We start from the raw sequence: 21233 nt of genomic DNA, 5'->3' as shown, positions 1-21233 counted from the left end.
AAGCCAGCCAGCTGTCAGTAGCCATCACACAGACTCTACAGATGCAAAATGGTAGAAAATTATTTAAGGTGATGACATGAATATGTTGTGTAGAATATAAGTCTGATTCATGCTGTATTGAACTTATTGTTGCTTTATTCCAGCTCAGTATCCTGTCACTTGGTGACACTGCTGTTGCACAGGGTACATTTTTCTAGGCCTGTGCCGTGCACACATGCTTCATTCAAGACCTTAGGGCATAGCATTCAGGTCCTTGTTGCTGTAGGCCTTTTGCAGCCTGACAGAATGTGTTTAATAATGTGGAAGAGACGTATCACATGGGACCATGCAAGGCAGATAGAACATCTGTCTTATGATCCGAGTGATAAAAGGAGGTTTGCCCAGAAGCGTTTCATAAATAAGATTGTGCCACTGTTACAGATTTGCACTGTTGCGGTGCCAGATTGTCAGATGGAACAGATTGCCAGCTAATGAAGCCAATGTAACACATTTACAAGAATACTAGAACATAAAATGAAATGAGAGATATGTCATAACTGACTGCCTACCACATTCTATGATTGGCACCTGCTAACTTTTCTATATTACCGTCATTTAAAACTTACCAGATTTAGGGAGAGTTATCAAAATTGGCATAAAAGGAAAACTGGCTTAGAGGCCAATGGCAACCAATCAGATTCCACCTTTCATTTTACAACAGGAGCTCTGAAAAATGAAAGGTGGAATCTGATTGGTTGCAATGGGCAGGTAAGCCAGTTTTGATAAATCTCCCCCATTGTGTAAATGTATGGGTTAGTCTGTGGGCACTGGTATGAGATCTATGTACTGCACTTGGGTTTTATTCGCCACTGTATTGAGTACTGTGGTGTACACACAACCTTGTGGTTAACTTTTTTTAATAGAAATTTTAAGTGTATTAAAATTGATCTGTAAGCTTTACAAACTTTTATTTCCCATAAAATACCATAATAATTCTGGAGCTTCTTTTCTTAGAACTCTGCATTGTGCCGCTCCTCTGTCATTCCTCCTCCAAATGTATAAGTAAGGCTGTTTTTACATTATTCTGCTCTGTTATAGCAGTGCTGGATCTGGGATATAACTGATACTAACGGTGCCAGACCGTAGTCTGGGTCATTGGGTTACCCCATGATTAATGTAAAAAATGGAAATCATACATAATCTCATACTTGTCAACTTTTTTCTAACAAAACTAGCACTGGCACTGCACCTCAAGTGGATCCAGAGAGCTCCCCATTCATTGTTCCAATTGTTCTGCTAAATTTATTTCAAGCTGTCAGCTTAGGGGCCGTGTCCTTTCTGCTGCAGCTTTTTTTTTGGGAACGAATTGCGGATCCGGAAGTGCGGATTCAGAAATGCGGATGCAGACAGCACATAGCATCCATTCCGACCCCATTGAAAATGGATGGGTCCGCAAAATCCGGAACGGATCCGGAAAAAAATTGCGGACGTGTGAATGGATATGGCCACACGTGCAGATTTTTTTTTGTTTCGTTTTTAAAAGCCAAAACCATGAGTGGATTACAAAAAATAAGTACGTTCTGTCCTTGCTCCTTTTTTTAAAATTTTTTATCCACTTCTGATTTTGGCTTCAAAAACTGCACCCAAAAACCTGAACGTGCGGCAGCACCCTCAGGCTGATGGTAATGAAACTAAATAACAGCACAGCTGGCGCTCTATGGTCTATTACAGGGCTTGCCAACCTCTCCAGCTGTTGTAAAACTACAACTCCCATCATGCTTTGCTGTAGGCTGATACCTGTAGGCAGTCTAGGCATGCTGGGAGTTGTAGTTTTGCAACAGCCGGAGAGCCTCAGGTCGGCCATCCCTGGGCTATTACAAGAGCAAAAATAAAATAAAATAAAAATGGGAACAATTTTGAGGATGACCTTGGCGGAGTTTGGTGCAGCTTGTCTACGTTTTTCCTAAGCATCTTCCCTCTTAGTACAATAGCGTCTCCTAGCTTCGCAGCTGGAAGGAACTAGAGGCAGGTGATCGAGCCAGCCATAATGAGCTTATTCACTTTCTGTCCTGGTGACTAAGCGTTCTGTCCCATGTACAATCACCGAGCACAGTTCTAAGTGTTGTATTGATGGCATTTATTTTGCAGAACCCCAGCTGAAAGGAATTGTGACAAGGTTATTCAGCCAGCAGGGATACTTCCTGCAGATGCACCCAGATGGCAGCATTGATGGCACTAAGGACGAAAACAGCGACTACAGTAAGGAAAATCACCCTTTTTATCCCAATTATAAATCATGTTTTATGCCTGTTGAGTTTCCTATCAGGGACTCTGTTTGCACAAACCTCAGAACCCTCTTTCTTACAGAACAGCTGTTCACTGCAACATTTACCATCTCCACTGCTCGAGCACTGTGATTTATTACTCTGTTCTAATGAATTAACTTTGTATTTCTAGCTTGTCAGACAGCAGTGTGCGTGTAAAAAGCTGCTATTATCTTATTTCTGGAATACAGTACCCATGTAAAGCATTTTTCTTACAGATATGACCTAGGTTACGCTGATTAATAGTATACTGGAATTGGAGTCTCAGCTGTGCTTCATTGTTTTTCTCTATGCAACACATGTGTATGTATGTATCATACATTTTTTGCAGGACAAGGCAGCCACTAGGGGGAGCAAACTAAAGACTGATGTATACAAGCTCATTGGACTTAAAGTGTAAATGCCTTTTTTGTTAAATCTGTAGGGTAATTGATAACAAACCTTTTTTCCATATACTTAGGTGGTCATTTATTAAGACCAGCGTTTTAGATGCCAGTCTTAATAAAGCCCCTGTACTGGCGGTGGATCACCAAAGTTATGAAGAGGCACCGGCCTCTACATAACTTTGGCGCATCCAGCGTCGCTTTTATAAATGTAATATTACCAAAAACACACATATATGATAATATATTTTATTAGATGACATCATGAATGACAACATATAAATAAATAGTTAAATGTATGAATATTAAATAGCAGCAATGCAGTTTACGCTGCGAATCAGCAGCTCCCCAGTAGGTACACAAGGTAACAATACCCCCTAAGAAATACTCATTATGGCTTGACAGCGACTTGCATGAGAAGACATGAAGAACTCCTCCAAAAACCAGAGAATGGAGTGTATTGCAAATAGTACAGGTAAAAAACGGTTTCGGGGGTGCGCTCCCTAGAGGTCCAAGGTCTCTTCCCCTACTACACTCTATCAGGTATTGATCTGGCATTTGTTGTTATTAGGCTTTATATGGGTCACATTATGCAATTGGTCTTCTATGCTATTATTCCTGTTACCCTTTGGCTTTTGTAACTCCTGTGGCTTTTGCCTGCACCGTTTTTTACCTGTACTATTTGCAATACACTCCGTTCTCTGGTTTTTGGAGGAGTTCTTTATGTCTTCTCATGCAAGTCGCTGTCAAGCCATAATGAGTATTTCTTAGGGGGTATTGTTACCTTGTGTTCCTACTGGGGAGTTGCTGATTTGCAGCATAAACTGCATTGCTGCTATTTAATATTCATACATTTAACTTTTTTATATGTTGTCTTTCATGATGTCATCTAATAAAATATATTATCAAATATGTGTGTTTTTGGTCTGCTCGTCTTGACTGTTCAGTGCAATACACTGTGCTGTGCTGCCCTCACTGACTCATATTTTATTCGCTAAAGCTGGCCATAAATACTATATTTATTCATATACTGCCATGTCTGACATCAGTACACTGTCAGCAGTGAGTGCTGACAGTGCCCGTGCCATCTGTATGCCCAGCGTGCTCGCCAACTATCTAGCCTCTGGGAGATGTTGGAGATCACTTCTGACTTCCCTGCATATCGCGGCGGCTCATTAGTCAGCACTCGGAACACAGATCGCACGGACACTGTCAGTGCTCACTGCTGACAGTGTACTGATGTCAGACAGGACAGTATGTAGACATATAGAAAGTACAGTATTTATGGCCAGATTTAGCAACTATATGAAGAAGGCAGTGAGGGCAACGCAGTGAGTGAGGAACGTCTTCACTATTCAGTACTGCTCGGAACAGTATAGACAGTCAGCTCACTGTAAAAAAAAATGCAAAATCAATCAATAAAGTGTATTGATTTTTTTTTATTGTCAAGTGACCTACATATTTAAAAAAAAAAAAAAAGCTTAACTTAGAAAAAATTTTGGGGAGCAAAGCAGCAGTTGCCCCAAATGTTGTGACTTTTGCATGCCAGGAAACTGTCGTACAAAGATGATGCAATCCCCAATAGTTTTAGCTGCACTATTTATCACTTTTGTGTTTTGTGATGCTTTTTTTTTGCACTTAAGCTTTTTGGTGCGCTTTTTGCTCAAATAATGTTTTGTTCAGATGTTAGCTTATCTTAGTGTAGAGAAACCAGCACTCACATTCAAGTGCACGCTGCACGGGAGAGGCACGACTGCTGGGATTCTTTATATATATATATATATGTTAGCTTATCTTAGTCTGTCAAAAATATGATATGTAGGACGCACGTGCATTTTTATGGATTTGGCTTATTTTTTTTTTATTTTTTTTTATCAGTTAGGTTACATTCTTTGTGTCTCTGGCTTTTTTCAGGCAATTTTCATCCCCTTCTGTATACGGAAAAAAAAGTGCCTGAAAGAAAAAAAGTAATTTACATATGTGTTACAAAAATGCTACTTGAAAAAAAAGTGGCATAAAAAAAACAGGCAGCATGAGATAAAACGTTTTCATGCCTTGTTTATTTTATGGGTAAAATAAATAAAATAAAAAACTGGAGATTTTTTGTGTGTGAACGAAGCTTAAGGGTACTTTCACACTATCGTTTTTCTTTTCCGGCATTGAGTTCCGTCACAGGGGCTCAATACCGGAAAACACTGATCAGTTTTATCCTAATGCATTTTGAATGGAGAGCAATCCGTTCAGGATGCATCAGGATGTCTTCAGTTCAGTCACTCTTACGTTTTTTGGCCGGATAAAATACCGCAGCATGCTGCAGTTTTCTCTCCGGCCAAAAATACTGAACACTTGCTGGAATGCCGGATCCGGCATTCATTTCCATTGAAATGCATTAATGCCGAATCCGGCCCCAATTGTTCCGCCAAAACTGATCCGGATTTTCGGTCTGCGCATGCGCAGACCTTTAAAATGCAAAAAATATATATAAATACCAGATTTTCTGGATGACACCGGAGAGATGGATCCGGTATTTCAATGCATTTGTCAGACCGATCCGCATCCAGATCCGTCTGACAAATGCCATCTATTTGCGTCCGGATTGCCATATCCGGCAGGCAGTTCCAGCAACGGAACTGCCTGCCAGAATCCTTTGCCACAAGTGTGAAAGTACCCTTACGCAGACTTAAATCTCATCCAGATACTGCATAAAACATGTATGTGGTATCTATATAAAACTTGACATGTGGTATGTATTTAAAATGTCCCATTGCAGACACATCCCCAACCCTTATTCCCTATTCTGTGCAAAATCTGCAGCAAATCTTATGCAGGGATACACACGCACCCTCAGGCCTCATGCACAAAGCCGTTTCCCAGCCATGGCCGTATTGAAGCCCGCAAACAGTTGGTTCGCAATATGCGGGCACCGGCCGTGTGCTCCCCGCATCACTGATGCTGACCCATTCACTTGAATGGGTCAGCAATCCGGAGCTGCAGTGCGGAACAGAGGCACGGAACCTCACGGAAGCACTACGGAGTGCTTCCATGGTGCTTCTGTCCGTGCCTCTGCACTGTAAAAAAATAGAAAGTTGAATGGGTCTTGATCCGCCCCTGCCGCCACATGGACGTTGCCTGTGCATTGGGGGCCGCAAATTGCGGTCCCCAATAAACGGAAAGGCCGCACAATGGCCGTGTGCATGAGGCCTCAAACGAATCAAATTTAGACAGCAGAATTTTTCCGCTATCTTTTAAAATTAGGCTGTGTTTACGTCTTGTTTTTGTCATGGGAAAAAGGGATTTAAAAGCTTTTTTTGGGGCATTCGATGGGGGCATCGGTTTAACGTATACGGCAAGTGTATAAGTTAAACGTTGGAAAAAAATCTGATGTGAACACAGTCTTAGGACTCATGCACACAAAAGTATTTTCTTAGTACTGTTCTATTAGGAGCCACTTTATTTGGTGCCTCTATAAATGTTACATTTTTTTGCTGCTCCAGTTTTTTTATGCCCCCTACTAGAGTGAGTTTGTGACTTTTTGTGACTTTTCAAAAAAGTTGCAGTAATAAATCTGGAGTAAAAATAATTAACATAGCCAACAACACCAACTTTACCACCTGCTTTTCACAACTGGAGTGAGTGGTGGAGAAATGCACAAATAAGCTCAAAAATGTACAAAAGCTCTATTTTGCAACCTTTAGGGCTCATGCACACGGACATATTTCCATTTTTTTGCAGACCGTATTCGGAACCTCTTGTTTCAGTGGGTCTGCAAAAAAAAAAAAAAAAAGAAGTTGCTCCAGTGCATTCTGTTTCCGTATGTCTGTCTGTATTTCCGTTCCGCCAAAAAATAGAACATGCCCTATTATTAGTATAGGACTGTTCTATTAGGGGCCAGCTGTTCTGTTCCGCAAAATATGCAATGCACACAGATGTCATCCGTATTTCTTGCAGATCCGTTTTTTTGTGGACCACAAAATACATACAGCCATGTGCATGAGCCCTTAAAGTCAGAATTCTGGAGTTCAGGGCATGGTAAATTGCCCCTTGGCCCCCATGTGAGTTAGCATGCTTAGAAACTAAATTAGTTGTCTGAGTTTTCAAAATTTAAAATCTCGGACAAGTTGTCTTACAATAGCAAATGATGTTATACTCCCCCCTTTCTCCAGTGCTGTTCTGTGCAGTACTGGTCCAGTCTTCTGCCACTGCTTGTTAACAGAGTAGATTGGTGACATGCCGGAATATGACACGTAACCATTGCAGTCCCCACTGTAAACAGGCAGCAGCAGCAGGAAGACCGGGCCAGTGAGAAAGGGGTGGGTAGAAAATCATTTCTTATTTTAAGGCAATCAGAGGGCTTGTCCGAGATTTTCAGTTATTTCACACAACACCTTTAGGCTTATTGCACGCGAACGTGTGCGCTCCGTGGCCGTATTGCGGACCGCATTTGCGGATCTGCAATACACGGGCACCCTTCCGTGTGCATTCCGCATCACGGATGGGGGCCCATTCACTTCAATGGGTCCACAAATCTGGAGATGCGGAATGGTGCGGAACGGAAGCACGGAACTGAACCCCAAGAAAGCACTACAAAGTACTTCTGTGGGGTTTCGTCCTGTACGTCCGTTCCGCAAAAACATAGAACATTTCCTATCTTTTTGCGTAACGGCCGGATCGCAGACCCATTAAAGTGAATGGGTCAGCGATCAGCTGCGGCTGCCCCACAGTTGGGTGTTCGTGCATTGTGGGCCGCATCACGGCCACGGGGCGCACACGTTCGTGTGCAAGAGACCTTAAGTAAAGAAGAACAAGGCAGAACAGCTGCAAGAATTGTTCCCTTAGTCATTTGGCTTCATCATGTAAAATTATAGCAATATGATATAATACTGATGAGTTTTTATCAAATTTTACATTTTGTGACTAAGGTTCTCAAAGGAGTAAAGTACATGCATAAAGATTCAAGAATTGGTGCTATTAACCTATATTATAAATGCTAATTAGATTATAAAATGAATAGCAGATTGAGGGCTATCTCTCAAAAGATAATTTTATTTTCACTCCAGCCCTCTTCAATTTAATTCCTGTGGGTCTCCGAGTGGTTGCAATACAAGGAGTCAAGGCAGGACTCTACGTGGCGATGAATGGCGAAGGATTTCTCTACAGCTCAGTAAGTCTGGTGTTCCCTCACTTTCCTTGCAAATATTATTGTGAAGAAAGCTATTAATGATAAATGTCACCAGGAAGCAAATGTGTTGTAATCTTACCTCTTACCCTCTAGGGAAAAAAAATCCATATGTAATATTTTTTTTAAGAGAAAATCACAGGAATCCAACTGATATCAAATGTGACCTTTCAGCTCTCACAGAGCTTTTCTCAAGCAAGTGGGCCGTTGATCAAGGTTGTAGCCACTGGCATCATCACATCCTGTTCTTTTTATACATGTGCTGCTTTCTTTTTTTGAATTGTGACAAATACTGTAAATTCCCCACTTTTCGGTTTCAAATGGCTGTGGTTCTGTGCGTAAAGGCAATGAACGCCTTTGACATGGAAAAACAAAACAATTTTTCCATATGTTAGCAGACTGCCAGCTCCATTGTTTTGTTCATTTTCAGACTTCTGATATGCAGTTTGCAACCTGCCCCTAGTTTCAGACTTTTCGCTTGTTCATGTGTCTCTCCGAGTACCACATTTTGGATCTATAATACATCATATGTGATTTTCCCCCTTTCAAACTGCCTTGCGAGTGCTTTCCTCCCTATCTACAGCATGTTTGAGCTGCTCTCCGTGGATCGTCTGCCTCCACTCCACACTTTTGGTGTGTACATCCTCCTGCTATTGTGTCAAACACATAAGAGAAGGGAGGTGGAGAGCAAGGAGAGCACTGATGGATTTTTGTCATTCTGTTGCACCAGCTTCTAGGTGAAGGGTATACACACTCTTTGCAGAAAAAAAACTGGTACGAAATGTTTAATGAGGACTATATAGAAAGTTACTTAATTTTACATTTAGGAAGCCAAAAAAGTATTAAAAAAGAGATTGAATGTGTCTATAGCCTTTAACTTTAGTATTCCTTTTTTCAATATGCAATGTATTCAATCTTTTCAATAAACTTTCTGTATCCAGCTTGCAGTCATTTAGAGGGCAACTTGGTTATTTGCCATATTTTTTGGACTATAAGATGCACCTAGGAAAAAGATAAGAAAAAAATATTTTCCATCAGACCTCAGATCAGACACTCATCTGACACCTAAATCAGACCCCATTCTTCATTAGACCTCAGATCAGACCCCAAAATCAGACCCCCAAGCTCCACCAGCGTCAGATCAGATACCCCCAGCCTCCATCAGTCTCAAATCAGCCCCCCAGCCCCCATTAGCTTCAGATGAGCCCCCATCAGACCACCAACCCTTATCAGACTCAGATTAGACCCCAAATCAGCCTCAGATCAGATTACCAGACCCAATCAGCCTCAGATCGGATTCCAAAGCCCCAATCAGCCTCAGATTGGACCTCACAGGTCCAATCCGCTTGAGATCGGACCCCCAAGCCCCAATCAGCCTCAGATCGGACCCCCATCAGATCCCTTATCAGACATTGCAAAAAATAAATCAATTAAACCTTTGCGCAAATAAGCTCAATTTTTTCAAAAGCCCTATTTTGCAACCTTTAGGGCTCATGCACACAAACATATTTTCTTTCCGTTCCATTTTTTTGCAGACTGTATTCGAATCGGAACCATTCATTTTAGTTGGTCTGCAAAAAAAAAAAAGTTACTCTGTGTGCATTCTGTTTCCGTATGTCTGTATTTCCGTTCTGCAAAAAAATAGAACATGTCCTATCCTGTGCTGGAGTGTGGCGTGGCTTTGTGGGAAAAGGTGGTTTCTTATACCATTAGGTGGTATTAAGTTAGACTAGACAGTCTAAAGGTGTGCCAAATTTTCCATCCAGCATCATCAATTGTGCGGGATCTGGTGGATCTTTAGATGATCTCTACACACCCTGATGTTGGGCTGTAAGCAAGTGTTGGTAATGATATATAAGTTCATTTAAAGAGGCCTAATGCAAATTGAAGGAGCAATAAACGATTGTTAGGTTGTCACCAGCACATCACATGTCTACACAGGGTGATATGTTGCCGAAAACGATTTTGGGCGCTGCATCAAAGAGGTGATCACCCAATGGACGAGCAATTTGGTCCTTTGTCTGGTGATCAGCCACACCTTTACACAGGTCAGGAATGATTATCACTCTCAATATTTGGTCAAATCCTTCACTGATGAAAAAAAGGGACCTTACGTTTCCACTTGTTGAAATATTAGACAGGATTAAAAAAACTGTCTGAGTGTTATTATAAACTGCATGATGGGAGTGGGAGAATGTGCTTAAAGAATCACCACAAAATGCAGTGCAATCTGTAGACATCATGTTATGGAGCACATTTTAAATTCCCTGCTCTTTCTGACTTCAGTTGTACATGGGACCATCTTATTGATTAACAGGGTTCTATGTACACATATCTGTCAGTCACGCGCAGAGATTTAAATGTACAAATTACAAGTTTTACTGAATGTTTTCCCACAAAACTACTGTGTGTGTGTGTGTGTGTGTGTGTATATATATATATATATATATATATATATATATATACAGTGGATATAAAAAGTCTACACACCCCTGTTTAAAATGTCAGGTTTCTGTGATGTAAAAAAATGAGACAAAGATAAATCATTTCAGAACTTTTTCCACCTTTAGGCCTCATGCACACAACAGTTTTTTTTCACGGTCCGCAAAAACGGGGTCCGTGGGTCTGTGATCCATGACCGTTTTTTCGTCCGTGGGTCTTCCTTGATTTTTGGAGGATCCACGGACATGAAAAAAAAGTCGTTTTGGTGTCCGCCTGGCCGTGCGGAGCCAAACGGATCCATCCTGAATTACAATGCAAGTCAATGGGGACGGATCCGTTTGACGTTGACACAATATGGTGCAATTGCAAACGGATCCGTCCCTATTGACTTTCAATGTAAAGTCAGGAGTCCCTTTACTTTCACACTTGCGTTCATATAATGCAGACGGTGGCTCCGTTCAGAGCGGATCCGTCTGCATTATATTGTTAAAACATTTCTAAAGTGTGAAAGTAGCCTCAGACGGATCCGTCCAGACTTTACATTGAAAGTCAATGGGGGACGGATCCGTTTGAAAATTGAGCCACAGTGTGTCATCTTCAAACGGATCCGTCCCCATTGACTTACATTATAAGTCTGGACGGATCCGTTTGCCTCCGCACGGCCAGGCGGACACCCGAACATAACTTGAAGCGTCCCCATCACCATGGGAACGCCTCTATGTTAGAATATACTGTCGGATATGAGCTACATCATGAAACTCATTTCCGACAGTATATTCTAACACAGAGGCGTTCCCATGGTGATGGGGACGCTTCTAGTTAGAATATACTACAAACTGTGTACATGACTGCCCCCTGCTGCCTGGCAGCACCCGATCTCTTACAGGGGGCCGTGATCAGCACAATTAACTCCTCAGGTGCCGCACCTGAAGGGGTTAATTGTACTATCATATCCCCCTGTAAGAGATCAGGGCTGCCAGGCAGCAGGGGGCAGACCCCCCCCCCCTCCCCAGTTTGAATATCGTTGGTGGCACAGTGTGCGCCCACCATCGGGCCCCCCCTTCCTCCCTCTATTGTTATAAATCGTTGGTGGCACAGTGTGCGCCCACCATCGCCCCCCCTCCCTCCCTCTATTGTAATAAATCGTTGGTGGCACAGTGTGCGCCCACCATCGCCCCCCCTCCCTCCCTCTATTGTAATAAATCGTTGGTGGCACAGTGTGCGCCCACCATCGCCCCCCCTCCCTCTATAGCAGTAACAACATTGGTGGCCAGTGTGCGGCCTCCCATCTCCCCCCCCCCCCCCGATCATTGGTGGCAGCGTAGTTCCGATCGGAGTCCCATTTTAATCGCTGGGGCTCCGATCGGTAACCATGGCAACCAGGAAGCTACTGCAGCCCTGGTTGCCATGGTTACTTAGCAATAGTACAATTGTAGAAGATTCATACTTACCTGCTTGCTGCTGCGATGTCTGTGACCGTCCGGGAGCTCCTCCTACTGGTAAGTGACAGTTCTTTAGCAATGCGCCGCACAGACCTGTCACTTACCAGTAGGTGGAGCTCCCGGCCGGACACGAACATCGCAGCAGCAAGCAGGTAACTATGAATCTTCTACTATTGTACTATTGCTAAGTAACCATGGCAACCAGGACTGCAGTAGCATCCTGGTTGCCATGGTTACCGATCGGAGCCCCAGCGATTAAACTGGGACTCCGATCGGAACCACGCTGCCACCAATGATCGGGGGGGGGGGGGGAGATGGGAGGCCGCACACTGCCACCAATGTTGTTACTGCTATAGAGGGAGGGGGGGCCGATGGTGGGCGCACACTGTGCCACCAACGATTTATTACAATAGAGGGAGGGAGGGGGGGCGATGGTGGGCGCACACTGTGCCACCAACGATTTCTAACAATAGAGGGAGGAAGGGGGGGCCCGATGGGGGGCGCACACTGTGCCACCAACGATATTCAAACTGGGGAGGGGGGGGTCTGCCCCCTGCTGCCTGGCAGCCCTGATCTCTTACAGGGGAATATGATAGTACAATTAACCCCTTCAGGTGCCGCACCTGAGGGGTTAATTGTGCTATCATATCCCCCTGTAAGAGATCGGGGCTGCCAGGCAGCAGGGGGCAGACTTGTACAAAGTTTGTAGTGTATTCTAACTAGAAGCGTCCCCATCACCATGGGAACGCTTCTGTGTTAGAATATACTGTCGGATATGAGTTTTCACGAAGTGAAAACTTAGATCTGAAAAAGCTTTTATGCAGACGGATCTTCGGATCCGTCTGTATGAAAGCAACCTACGGCCACGGATCACGGACACGGATGCCAATCTTGTGTGCATCCGTGTTCTTTCACGGACCCATTGACTTGAATGGGTCCGTGAACCGTTGTCCATCAAAAAAATAGGACAGGTCATATTTTTTTGACGGACAGGATACACGGATCACGGCCTCAGCTGCAAAACGGTGCATTTTCCGATTTTTCCATGGACCCATTGAAAGTCAATAAAATAATATGGTTGCATAAGTGTGCACACCCTAAACTAATACTTTGTTGAAGCACCTTTTGATTTTATTGCAGCACTCAGTCTTTTTGGTTATGAGTCTATCAGCATGGCATATTTTGCAAAAACACTCCAAATCTGTCAGATTGCGAGGGCATCTCCTGTGCACAACCCTCTTCAGATCACTCCACAGATTTTCTATCGGATTCAGGTCTGGGCTCTGGCTGGGCCATTCCAAAACTTTGTTCCTTTGTTGATTTGGATGTATGCTTTGGGTCATTGTCATGCTGAAAGATGAAGTTCCTCTTCATGTTCATCTTTCTAGCAGAAGTCTGAAGGTTTTGTGCCAATATTGACTGGTATTTGGAACTGTTCATATTTCCCTCTAGCTTAACTAAGGCCCCAGTTTCAGCTGAAGAAAAACAGCCCCAAAGCATGATGCTGCCACCACCATGCTTCACTGTGGGTATGGTGTTCTTTTGGTGATGTGCAGTGTTGTTTTTGGGCCAAACATATCTTTTGGAATTATGGGGAAAAAGTTCAACCTTGGTTTCATCAGACCATAACACCTTTTCCCACATGCTTTTAGGAGACTTCAGATGTGTTTTTGCAAAATGTAGCCTGGCTTGGATGTTTTTCTTCATAAGAAAAGGCTTTCGTCTTGCCACTCTACCCCATAGCCCAGACATATGAAGTATACGGGAGAGTGTTGTCACATGTACCACACAGCCAGTACTTGTCATATATTCCTGCGGCTCCTTTAATGTTGCTGTAGGCCTCTTGATAGCCTCCCAGACCAGTTTTCTTTTCATCAATTTTGGAGGGACGTCCAGTTCTTGGTAATGTCACTGTTGTGCCATATTTTCTCCACTTGATGATGACTGTCTTCACTTTGTTCCATGGTATATCTAATGCCTTGGAAATTCTTTTGTACCCTTCTCCTGACTGATACCTTTTAATAATGAGATCCCTATGATGCTTTCAAAGCTCTCTGTGGACCATGGCTTTTGCTGTGGGATACGACTAAGAAAATTTCAGGAAAGACCAACTAGAGCAGCTGAACTTTATTTGGGGTTAATCAGAGGCACTTTAAATTATGGCAGCTGTATGTTGTCTCCTATTTAACATGATTTTGAATGTAATTGCTTAATTCTGAACACAGCTACACATGAACTCAGTTATAAGGGGGGATGTAGCTGTTTTTCTTTTGTTTTCTTCCCTCCACCTAAAAGATTTCAGTTTGTTTTTCAATTGAGTGGTACAGTTTATAGGTCACATTAAAGGTGGAAAAAGTTCTGAAATGATTTATCTTTGTCTCATTATTTTGCAGCACAGAAATCTGACATTTTAACAGGGGTGTGTAGCCTTTTTATATCCACTGTATATATATTGTGACACAGTGAGAGGTTGGGTCTGGGAAAACAGGTATTTTCCTCCCAGCATGTGCTGCTGGGCTGATTTACAGCCAGGTGAGGTCAAATACCGGACCTGATTTTAACTGCCGGTCTGGGTTTTGGCAGCACTTGGCTTTCCTTAAATAGGCAGCTGGGCTCAAGCCATGTTTCTGTGTTGGGATCTGGGAGCCTTGTGTCTGGATGAAGGCTTGCTACCCTTTTGGTGTGAAAACATGTTGGTGCTGCTATCCACAAGGACTCTTGAAGGCAGAATTGCAGCATGGTGTGAATTACTACCAACACTGCAAGGTGACTGAATATGACTGCTTGTTTTGTCACTTGCCTAAAGTGTGAATAAAACACTGAACTGTTTGATCCAAAGAAATTGTTGTTGCCTCTATACTGCGTCCGCTAATCCTGTCTACCAGAGCGAGTCCCCACAAAAAAAAAAAAATATATATATATATATATATATATATATATATATATATATATATATATATATATATAAATTTGCTTTGCTTCTTCTGCTCTGTAACATGCTGTTTACAGATTGCATTGCATTTCGTGGTGACAGGTTCTCTTTAAACGTTATGTATACCTTTTGTGGGTATTTCCTTAAAGGATAACTGTCACACTTAGACCCTAATTTCAATTTTCATATATGTAGTTACTAATAACATGATATTCCAGAATCAGTTACTATTAGACTGACTTACCCCATATTAAATAAGATTCAGCCCTTAGCAACCATTGTCCACAGAGGCCCCTAGAAATGGAAGATGGGTTACTGTAGGTTCTGGTAGACTGAGAGTTGTGGATAGAAGGCATGTCCCACAGTCTGTGGCTCTCCATAATTCATTTGCAGCACTTTCAGAGTGCAAGAGCAACATGGAGGATGGCTCAAGCACAGTGGGTGAGAAACTATCATCTCCCATGCCTAAAGTATGTAAGAATGCAGCCAAAGACAAAAAGGAGAAGGTGAGGATTGATAGTAAGCAGCTGTTGGTGGGCGATTGCATCATAAGAGGTGTGAAGTTTGAGGAGAATGGTGTTGTGAGATGTCTCCCTGGTGCTACCGCTAGCAGGGATAGACGACCGATCCTTAAAGGGGTTCTGCACCTTCATTTAACTGATGATCTATCCTCTGGATAGATCATCAGTTTCTGATTGGCGGGGGTCTGACCCCCAGGACCCCCGCCGATCAGCTGTTTGAGAAGGCAGCGGCGCTCCAGCAGCGCCGCGGCCTTCTCACTGTTTACCGCTGGGCCGCCCGCCCACTGACGTCACGACTTGTATCAACTAGAGTGGGCGCGGCTAAGCTCCATTCAAGTGAACAGAGCTTAGCCGCGCCCACTCTAGTTGATACAAGGCGTGACGTCAGTGGGCGGGCGGCCCGGCGGTAAATAGTGAGAAGGCAGCGATTAATCGGGAAAAACGACAAAATTACAAAACAGTGAGGTTTATATGATCTTACTTGAAAAATTATGTTCAAAGGCCATATTAAAACAAATTGTGGACGACACTATTATGGGGGATCTGTGGACGACACTATTATGGGGGATCTGTGGACGACACTATTATGGGGGATCTGTTGGCGACACTATTATGGGGGATCTGTGGACGACACTATTATGGGGGATCTGTGGACGACACTTATGGGGGATCTGTGGACGACACTATTATGGGGGATCTGTGGACGACACTATTATGGGGGATCTGTGGACGACACTATTATGGGGGATCTGTGGACGACACTATTATGGGGGATCTGTGGACGACACTTATGGGGGATCTGTGGACGACACTTATGGGGGATCTGTGCACGACACTTATGGGGGATCTGTGCACGACACTTATGGGGGATCTGTGCACGACACTTATGGGGGATCTGTGGACGACACTATTATGGGGGATCTGTGGACGACACTATTATGGGGGATCTGTGGACGACACTATTATGGGGGATCTGTGGACGACACTATTATGGGGGATCTGTGGACGACACTATTATGGGGGATCTGTGGACGGCGTAGTTATGGAGAGGGGGATCTGTGGACGGCGTAGTTATGGAGAGGGGGATATGTGCACTGTTATGGGCATAACAGTGCACAGATCCCTTTCCTCATAACAGTGCACAGATCCCCCTTCCCATAGCAGTGCCATACACAGACCCCCCCTCCTCCCATAGCAGTGCTATACACAGACCCCCCTCCCCATAGCAGTGCCATAGACAGATCCTCCCCCCTCCCCATAGCAGTGCTATACACAGACCCCCCTTCCCATAGCAGTGCCATAGACAGATCCCCCCTCCCCCTAACAGCCCCGGCCCCGATGCTTGCATCTTTATTTTACCTTTTTACAATGACGCTCCCGCTCCTGTAACAGCCAGGCAGAGCGGACGGCGGCGTAACGTCACTCAATCACGTGACGTGCCTGCTCCGCCCACTTCATGAATGAAGGAGGCGGAGCAGGCGTGTCACATGAGTGAGTGACGTTACGCCGCCGTCCGCTCTGCCTGGCTGTTACAGGAGCGGGAGCGTCATTGTAAAAAGGTAAAATAAAGATGCAGCGACCGCCCGCCCGCCCGAATAGCAACGAATCGGCGATTATTCGATAACTGGATTCGTCGACAACGAATCCAGTTATCGAATATAATCGATTACATCGATTAATCGTTGCAGCCCTAAAGGATATATGCGGGAGGTTGCATCAACTGTTTCATTCTCTGCAGTTTTGCCTGTGCATAACCTTCAGCATGACAGGAGGATGCGCATTAAGGAATTCAATGTATGGCTTGGTGAATGGTGTCTGAACCAAGGGTTTGGCTTTGTGTCTTATGTTAGCTCCTGTTGGAATGGAAAAGAACTGTACAAGAAAGATGGTTTGCATCTTTCTCTCAAGGGAACGAATGTCCTCGGTGAACAGTTCCAAGTATTTGCTAAGGAGCATTTAAACTAGGAAAGGGGGGCAAAAGAGTGATAATCCAGCAGTCCGACTGCCCCCCCGGAACAATGCCAGAAGAGGCCAGTAGCACAAAGGTTAAGAAATGACAAGCTCAGAGTCTTGTCTACAAATGCTCGCAGCCTAGGGAATAAGATCAATGAACTTGAGGCTATAATGGTATCTGAGAATATAGATGTAGTGGCTGTTACTGAGACGTGGTTCAAGGGGAGTAATGACTGGGATATATCAATACCAGGGTTCTCTCTATACAGAAAATACAGAGAAGGCAAGAAGGGGGAGGTGTGGCCCTGTATGTGAAAGATAGCATAAAATCGAATTTGATACAAGTTAGCAAGAACAATTTAGAGTCAGTTTGGGTTACCCTGCAGCTTGATAATCATAAGGTAACTCGTGTAGGTGTAATATATAGACCACCTAGCCAAGTCAAAGAATTAGATGATCTACTAGTTGAGGAAATAGCTAAAATGACATTGAAGGGGAAAGTTATCATTATGGGAGACTTCAATCTTCCAGATGTAAACTGGAAAGCCAAAATAGCTAGTTCTGTCAGGAGTACAGATATTCTAAATTCCCTACTGGGATTATCTCTACAGCAAGTAGTGGAGGAGCCAACCCGGAAGGAGGCCATTTTAGATTTAGTATTCACAAATGGGAGTCACACCACACAAAAACAAAAGTTTTAGATTTAAAAAAAACTGACTTTTCTAAAATTAGATTAGTGGTATACGAGTCCCTATCAGACTGGAACAGTTTCATTGGAGTCCAGGAGAAATGGGACTACTTAAAAGTGGCACTATTGAAGGCAACAGAAAATTGCATTAGACTTGTCAGTAAAAGCATAAAAAGGAAGAGACCACTGTGGTACTCAGCAGAAGTGGCCAAAATCATTAAAAAACAAAAAGATAGCATTTAGGAATTATAAAAAAACACGAGGATGACAGGCAAATTTATAAGATTAGGCAGAGAGAGGCCAAACAAGTTATAAGAGCTTCTAAAGCACAGGCAGAAGAGAAATTAGCTCAGTCAGGGAAAAAAGGCGATAAGACATTCTTCAGATACATAAATGAAAAAAGGAAACTAAAACAAGGAATTACCAAATTAAAAACAAAAGGAAGGTATATGGAAGAAGATAAAGAACTAGCTGACTGCCTCAATGAATACTTCTGTTCAGTTTTTACAAAGGAAAATGAAGGAGAAGGACCTCAGGAAAGAAGACTAATGACTCTTTTGATGCATGTGTCTTTACAGAGGAAAAGGTTCTAAGTCAACTGTCTAAAATTAATACAAATAAGTCACAGGGGCCTGATGGGATACACCCAAAGCTATTAAAAGAGCTCAGCGGTGAACTAGCAAAACCATTAACAGATTTATTTAACCAATCACTGGCAACAGGAGTCGTCCCAGAAGATTGGAAATTAGCAAATGTTGTGCCCATTCACAAGAAAGGTAGTAGGGAGAAATCGGGCAAATCTAGGCCAGTAAGCCTGACATCAATAGTGGGGAAATTAATGGAAACCATACTTAAGGAGAGGATAGTGGTAACCTCTAAAATCCCATGGATTGAAAGATGAAAAACAGCATGGGTTTACTTCAGGGAGATCATGTCAAACTAATCTTATAGATTTTTTTGATGGGGTGACTAAAATAATAGATGGAGGAGGTGCAGTAGACATCGCTTATCTAGACTTTAGTAAGGCTTTTGATACTGTCCCACATAGAAGGCTTATCAATAAAGTGCAGTCTTTGGGCTTGGACTCCCATATTGTTGAATGGATTAGGCAGTGGCTGAGGGACAGGCAACAGAGGGTTGTAGTCAATGGAGTATATTCAGACCAAGGTCTTGTTACCAGTGGGGTACCTCAGGGATCTGTTCTGGGACCCATATTGTTTAATATGTTTATTAGCGAAATTGCAGAAGGCCTCAATGGTAAGGTGTGTCTTTTTGCTGATGACACAAAGATTTGTAACAGGGTTGATGTTCCTGGAGGGATACACCAAATGGAAAAGGACTTAGGAAAACTAGAGGAATGGTCAAAAATCTGGCAACTAAAATTTAATGTTGATAAGTGCAAGATAATGCACCTGGGACGTAAAAACCCAAGAGCAGAATATAAAATCAGTGATACAGTCCTAACCTCATTATTTCAGAAGACTTAAAGGTAGGCAGACAATGTCATAGAGCAGCAGGAAATGCTAGCAGAATGCTTGGGTGTCTAGGGAGAGGAATTGCCAGTAGAAAGAGGGAGGTGCTCATGCCGCTCTACAGAGCACTAGTGAGACCTCATTTGGAGTATTGTGCTCAGTACTGGAGACCATATCTCCAGAAGGATATTGATACTTTGGAGAGAGTTCAGAGAAGAGCTACTAAACTAGTACATGGATTGCAGGATAAAACTTACCAGGAAAGACTAAAGGACCTTAACATGTATAGCTTGGAAGAAAGACGAGACAGAGGGGATATGATAGAAACTTTTAAATACATAAAGGGAATCAACAAGGTAAAAGAGGAGAGAATATTTAAAAGAAGAAAAACTGCTACAAGAGGACATAGTTTTAAATTAGAGGGGCAAAGTATTACTTTACTGAGAGAGTAGTGGATGCATGGAATAGCCTTCCTGCAGAAGTGGTAGCTGCAAATACAGTGAAGGAGTTTAAGCATGCATGGGATAGGCATAAGGCCATCCTTCATATAAGATAGGGCCAGGGGCTATCCATAGTATTTAGTATATTGGGCAGACTAGATGGGCGAAATGGTTCATATCTGCCGACACATTCTATGTTTCTATGTCTGCATAAAACTGCAATTTCACTATTCAGTTAAGATGGCCGCCACTGCCCTCACCCTGAGGCTAATCCCGCCTGCCCTCACTAGCCAGTAACAGTAGCCCCCCAAAAGTGTCAGTAACCAGAGCCCTCCCCCTAAAGGGTTAATCTCCTGCAGCACAAAGGGGTCCTCTTACCACATGTTGCTTTCATTTATACACTGAGCAGATGGCAGATCTCCCTTCCCTGCTCTGCGCTGCTTCCACTCTGCATTCTCCAGCTCTGCTGAGTGAGGGAGCGTCTGCCAAGCGCAGGGACAGGGAGAAGTGCACACAGCCCAGGCACTGTTATCAGCTGCTGGTGAGGACCTGGCTTTAATCATTTACTTACAGTCCCTGGCTGTCAGTAATCTGACCTTGCAGGCAGCGTGCTTCTGCGTCCTCCGTCCTTCAACACATAGACGGACCATGCATAGAAACCTGATTTTAAGCAGAGGTAAAAGCAGGCAGTACAGGGAACAAAACTGTGGAATTATCTTGTAGTTCAATTTGATAAGAATTGAGCAATAATGAGTGTTTATGAGGTCAGAAAACAGAGATAAAAGCTAAACATGAGCCAACAGATGTGGGATTCAAAGAAAACACAGTGACATCTTACAAAGAAACTAATTTTTAACTCTTGTATCTCAGAAACGGCTGACCATTTTAATAAAGACCAATTGGAAAAAATATTATAGCCCAAAATGAGTAAAATGTAATAATAATAATAATAAAATGCCCCAAAGGTGTCATTTTTGGGAATGGAAGCACATTTGTTTTCCTTTGAAAAATATGCAGCAGAATACCTATAAATAAATGGGGAGCTGCAAGGGACATATAGGTAGATTTCCTTTTGTTAACAAAAAAAAAAAAGAATGCTTCCGCAGAAAACCTATTTAACATTTAAATTCTTATGTGAATGTTACCAACCCCATCATTCTGTACAATGCCCAATAGAACATTTAATTTCTGCACAGAATTTCTGATCTGCTGCTATGGAGACAGATGGAGGGTAAAGAATTGAAATGAATGTTCTCTGCTAAATACCCATTTTAGAAAATTACCTACTATGTGTTGTTGTACGATCATTACTTGTCTGTGCATGTGCCGCCTTGCCTCCATCTAATGTGCTTTGTACTTTCTGTTGGTCTCAACACTTGCATCGCTCAAATTAAAATGATATTTGGCAAGAACTGACTTGTTTATTATTATTATTTACCTTGTTTTTCAGAAAATCTTCTTTTTTATTTAGTGATAAAGGT

At 43.0% G+C, this 21233-nt stretch overlaps 1 protein-coding gene across 2 annotated transcripts in view; it reads left to right on the top strand.

The window, feature by feature from the left end:
- Positions 1–21233, top strand: part of FGF12 (fibroblast growth factor 12) — a 340955-nt gene that overhangs the window by 194937 nt on the left and 124785 nt on the right. For both annotated transcript variants that reach the window (XM_044289705.1, XM_044289704.1), the window contains exons 2-3: positions 2128–2238; positions 7744–7847. In XM_044289705.1, the coding sequence (XP_044145640.1) occupies positions 2128–2238; positions 7744–7847 (215 nt within the window). The remainder of the gene's footprint in view (positions 1–2127; positions 2239–7743; positions 7848–21233) is intronic.

Source organism: Bufo gargarizans, chromosome 4 (genome assembly GCF_014858855.1).
Source record: "Bufo gargarizans isolate SCDJY-AF-19 chromosome 4, ASM1485885v1, whole genome shotgun sequence".
NCBI classification, from domain to species: Eukaryota; Metazoa; Chordata; class Amphibia; order Anura; family Bufonidae; genus Bufo; species Bufo gargarizans.
The sequence above is the reverse complement of the archived record's forward strand: the minus strand, read 5'-3'. Positions and strand labels throughout refer to the sequence as shown.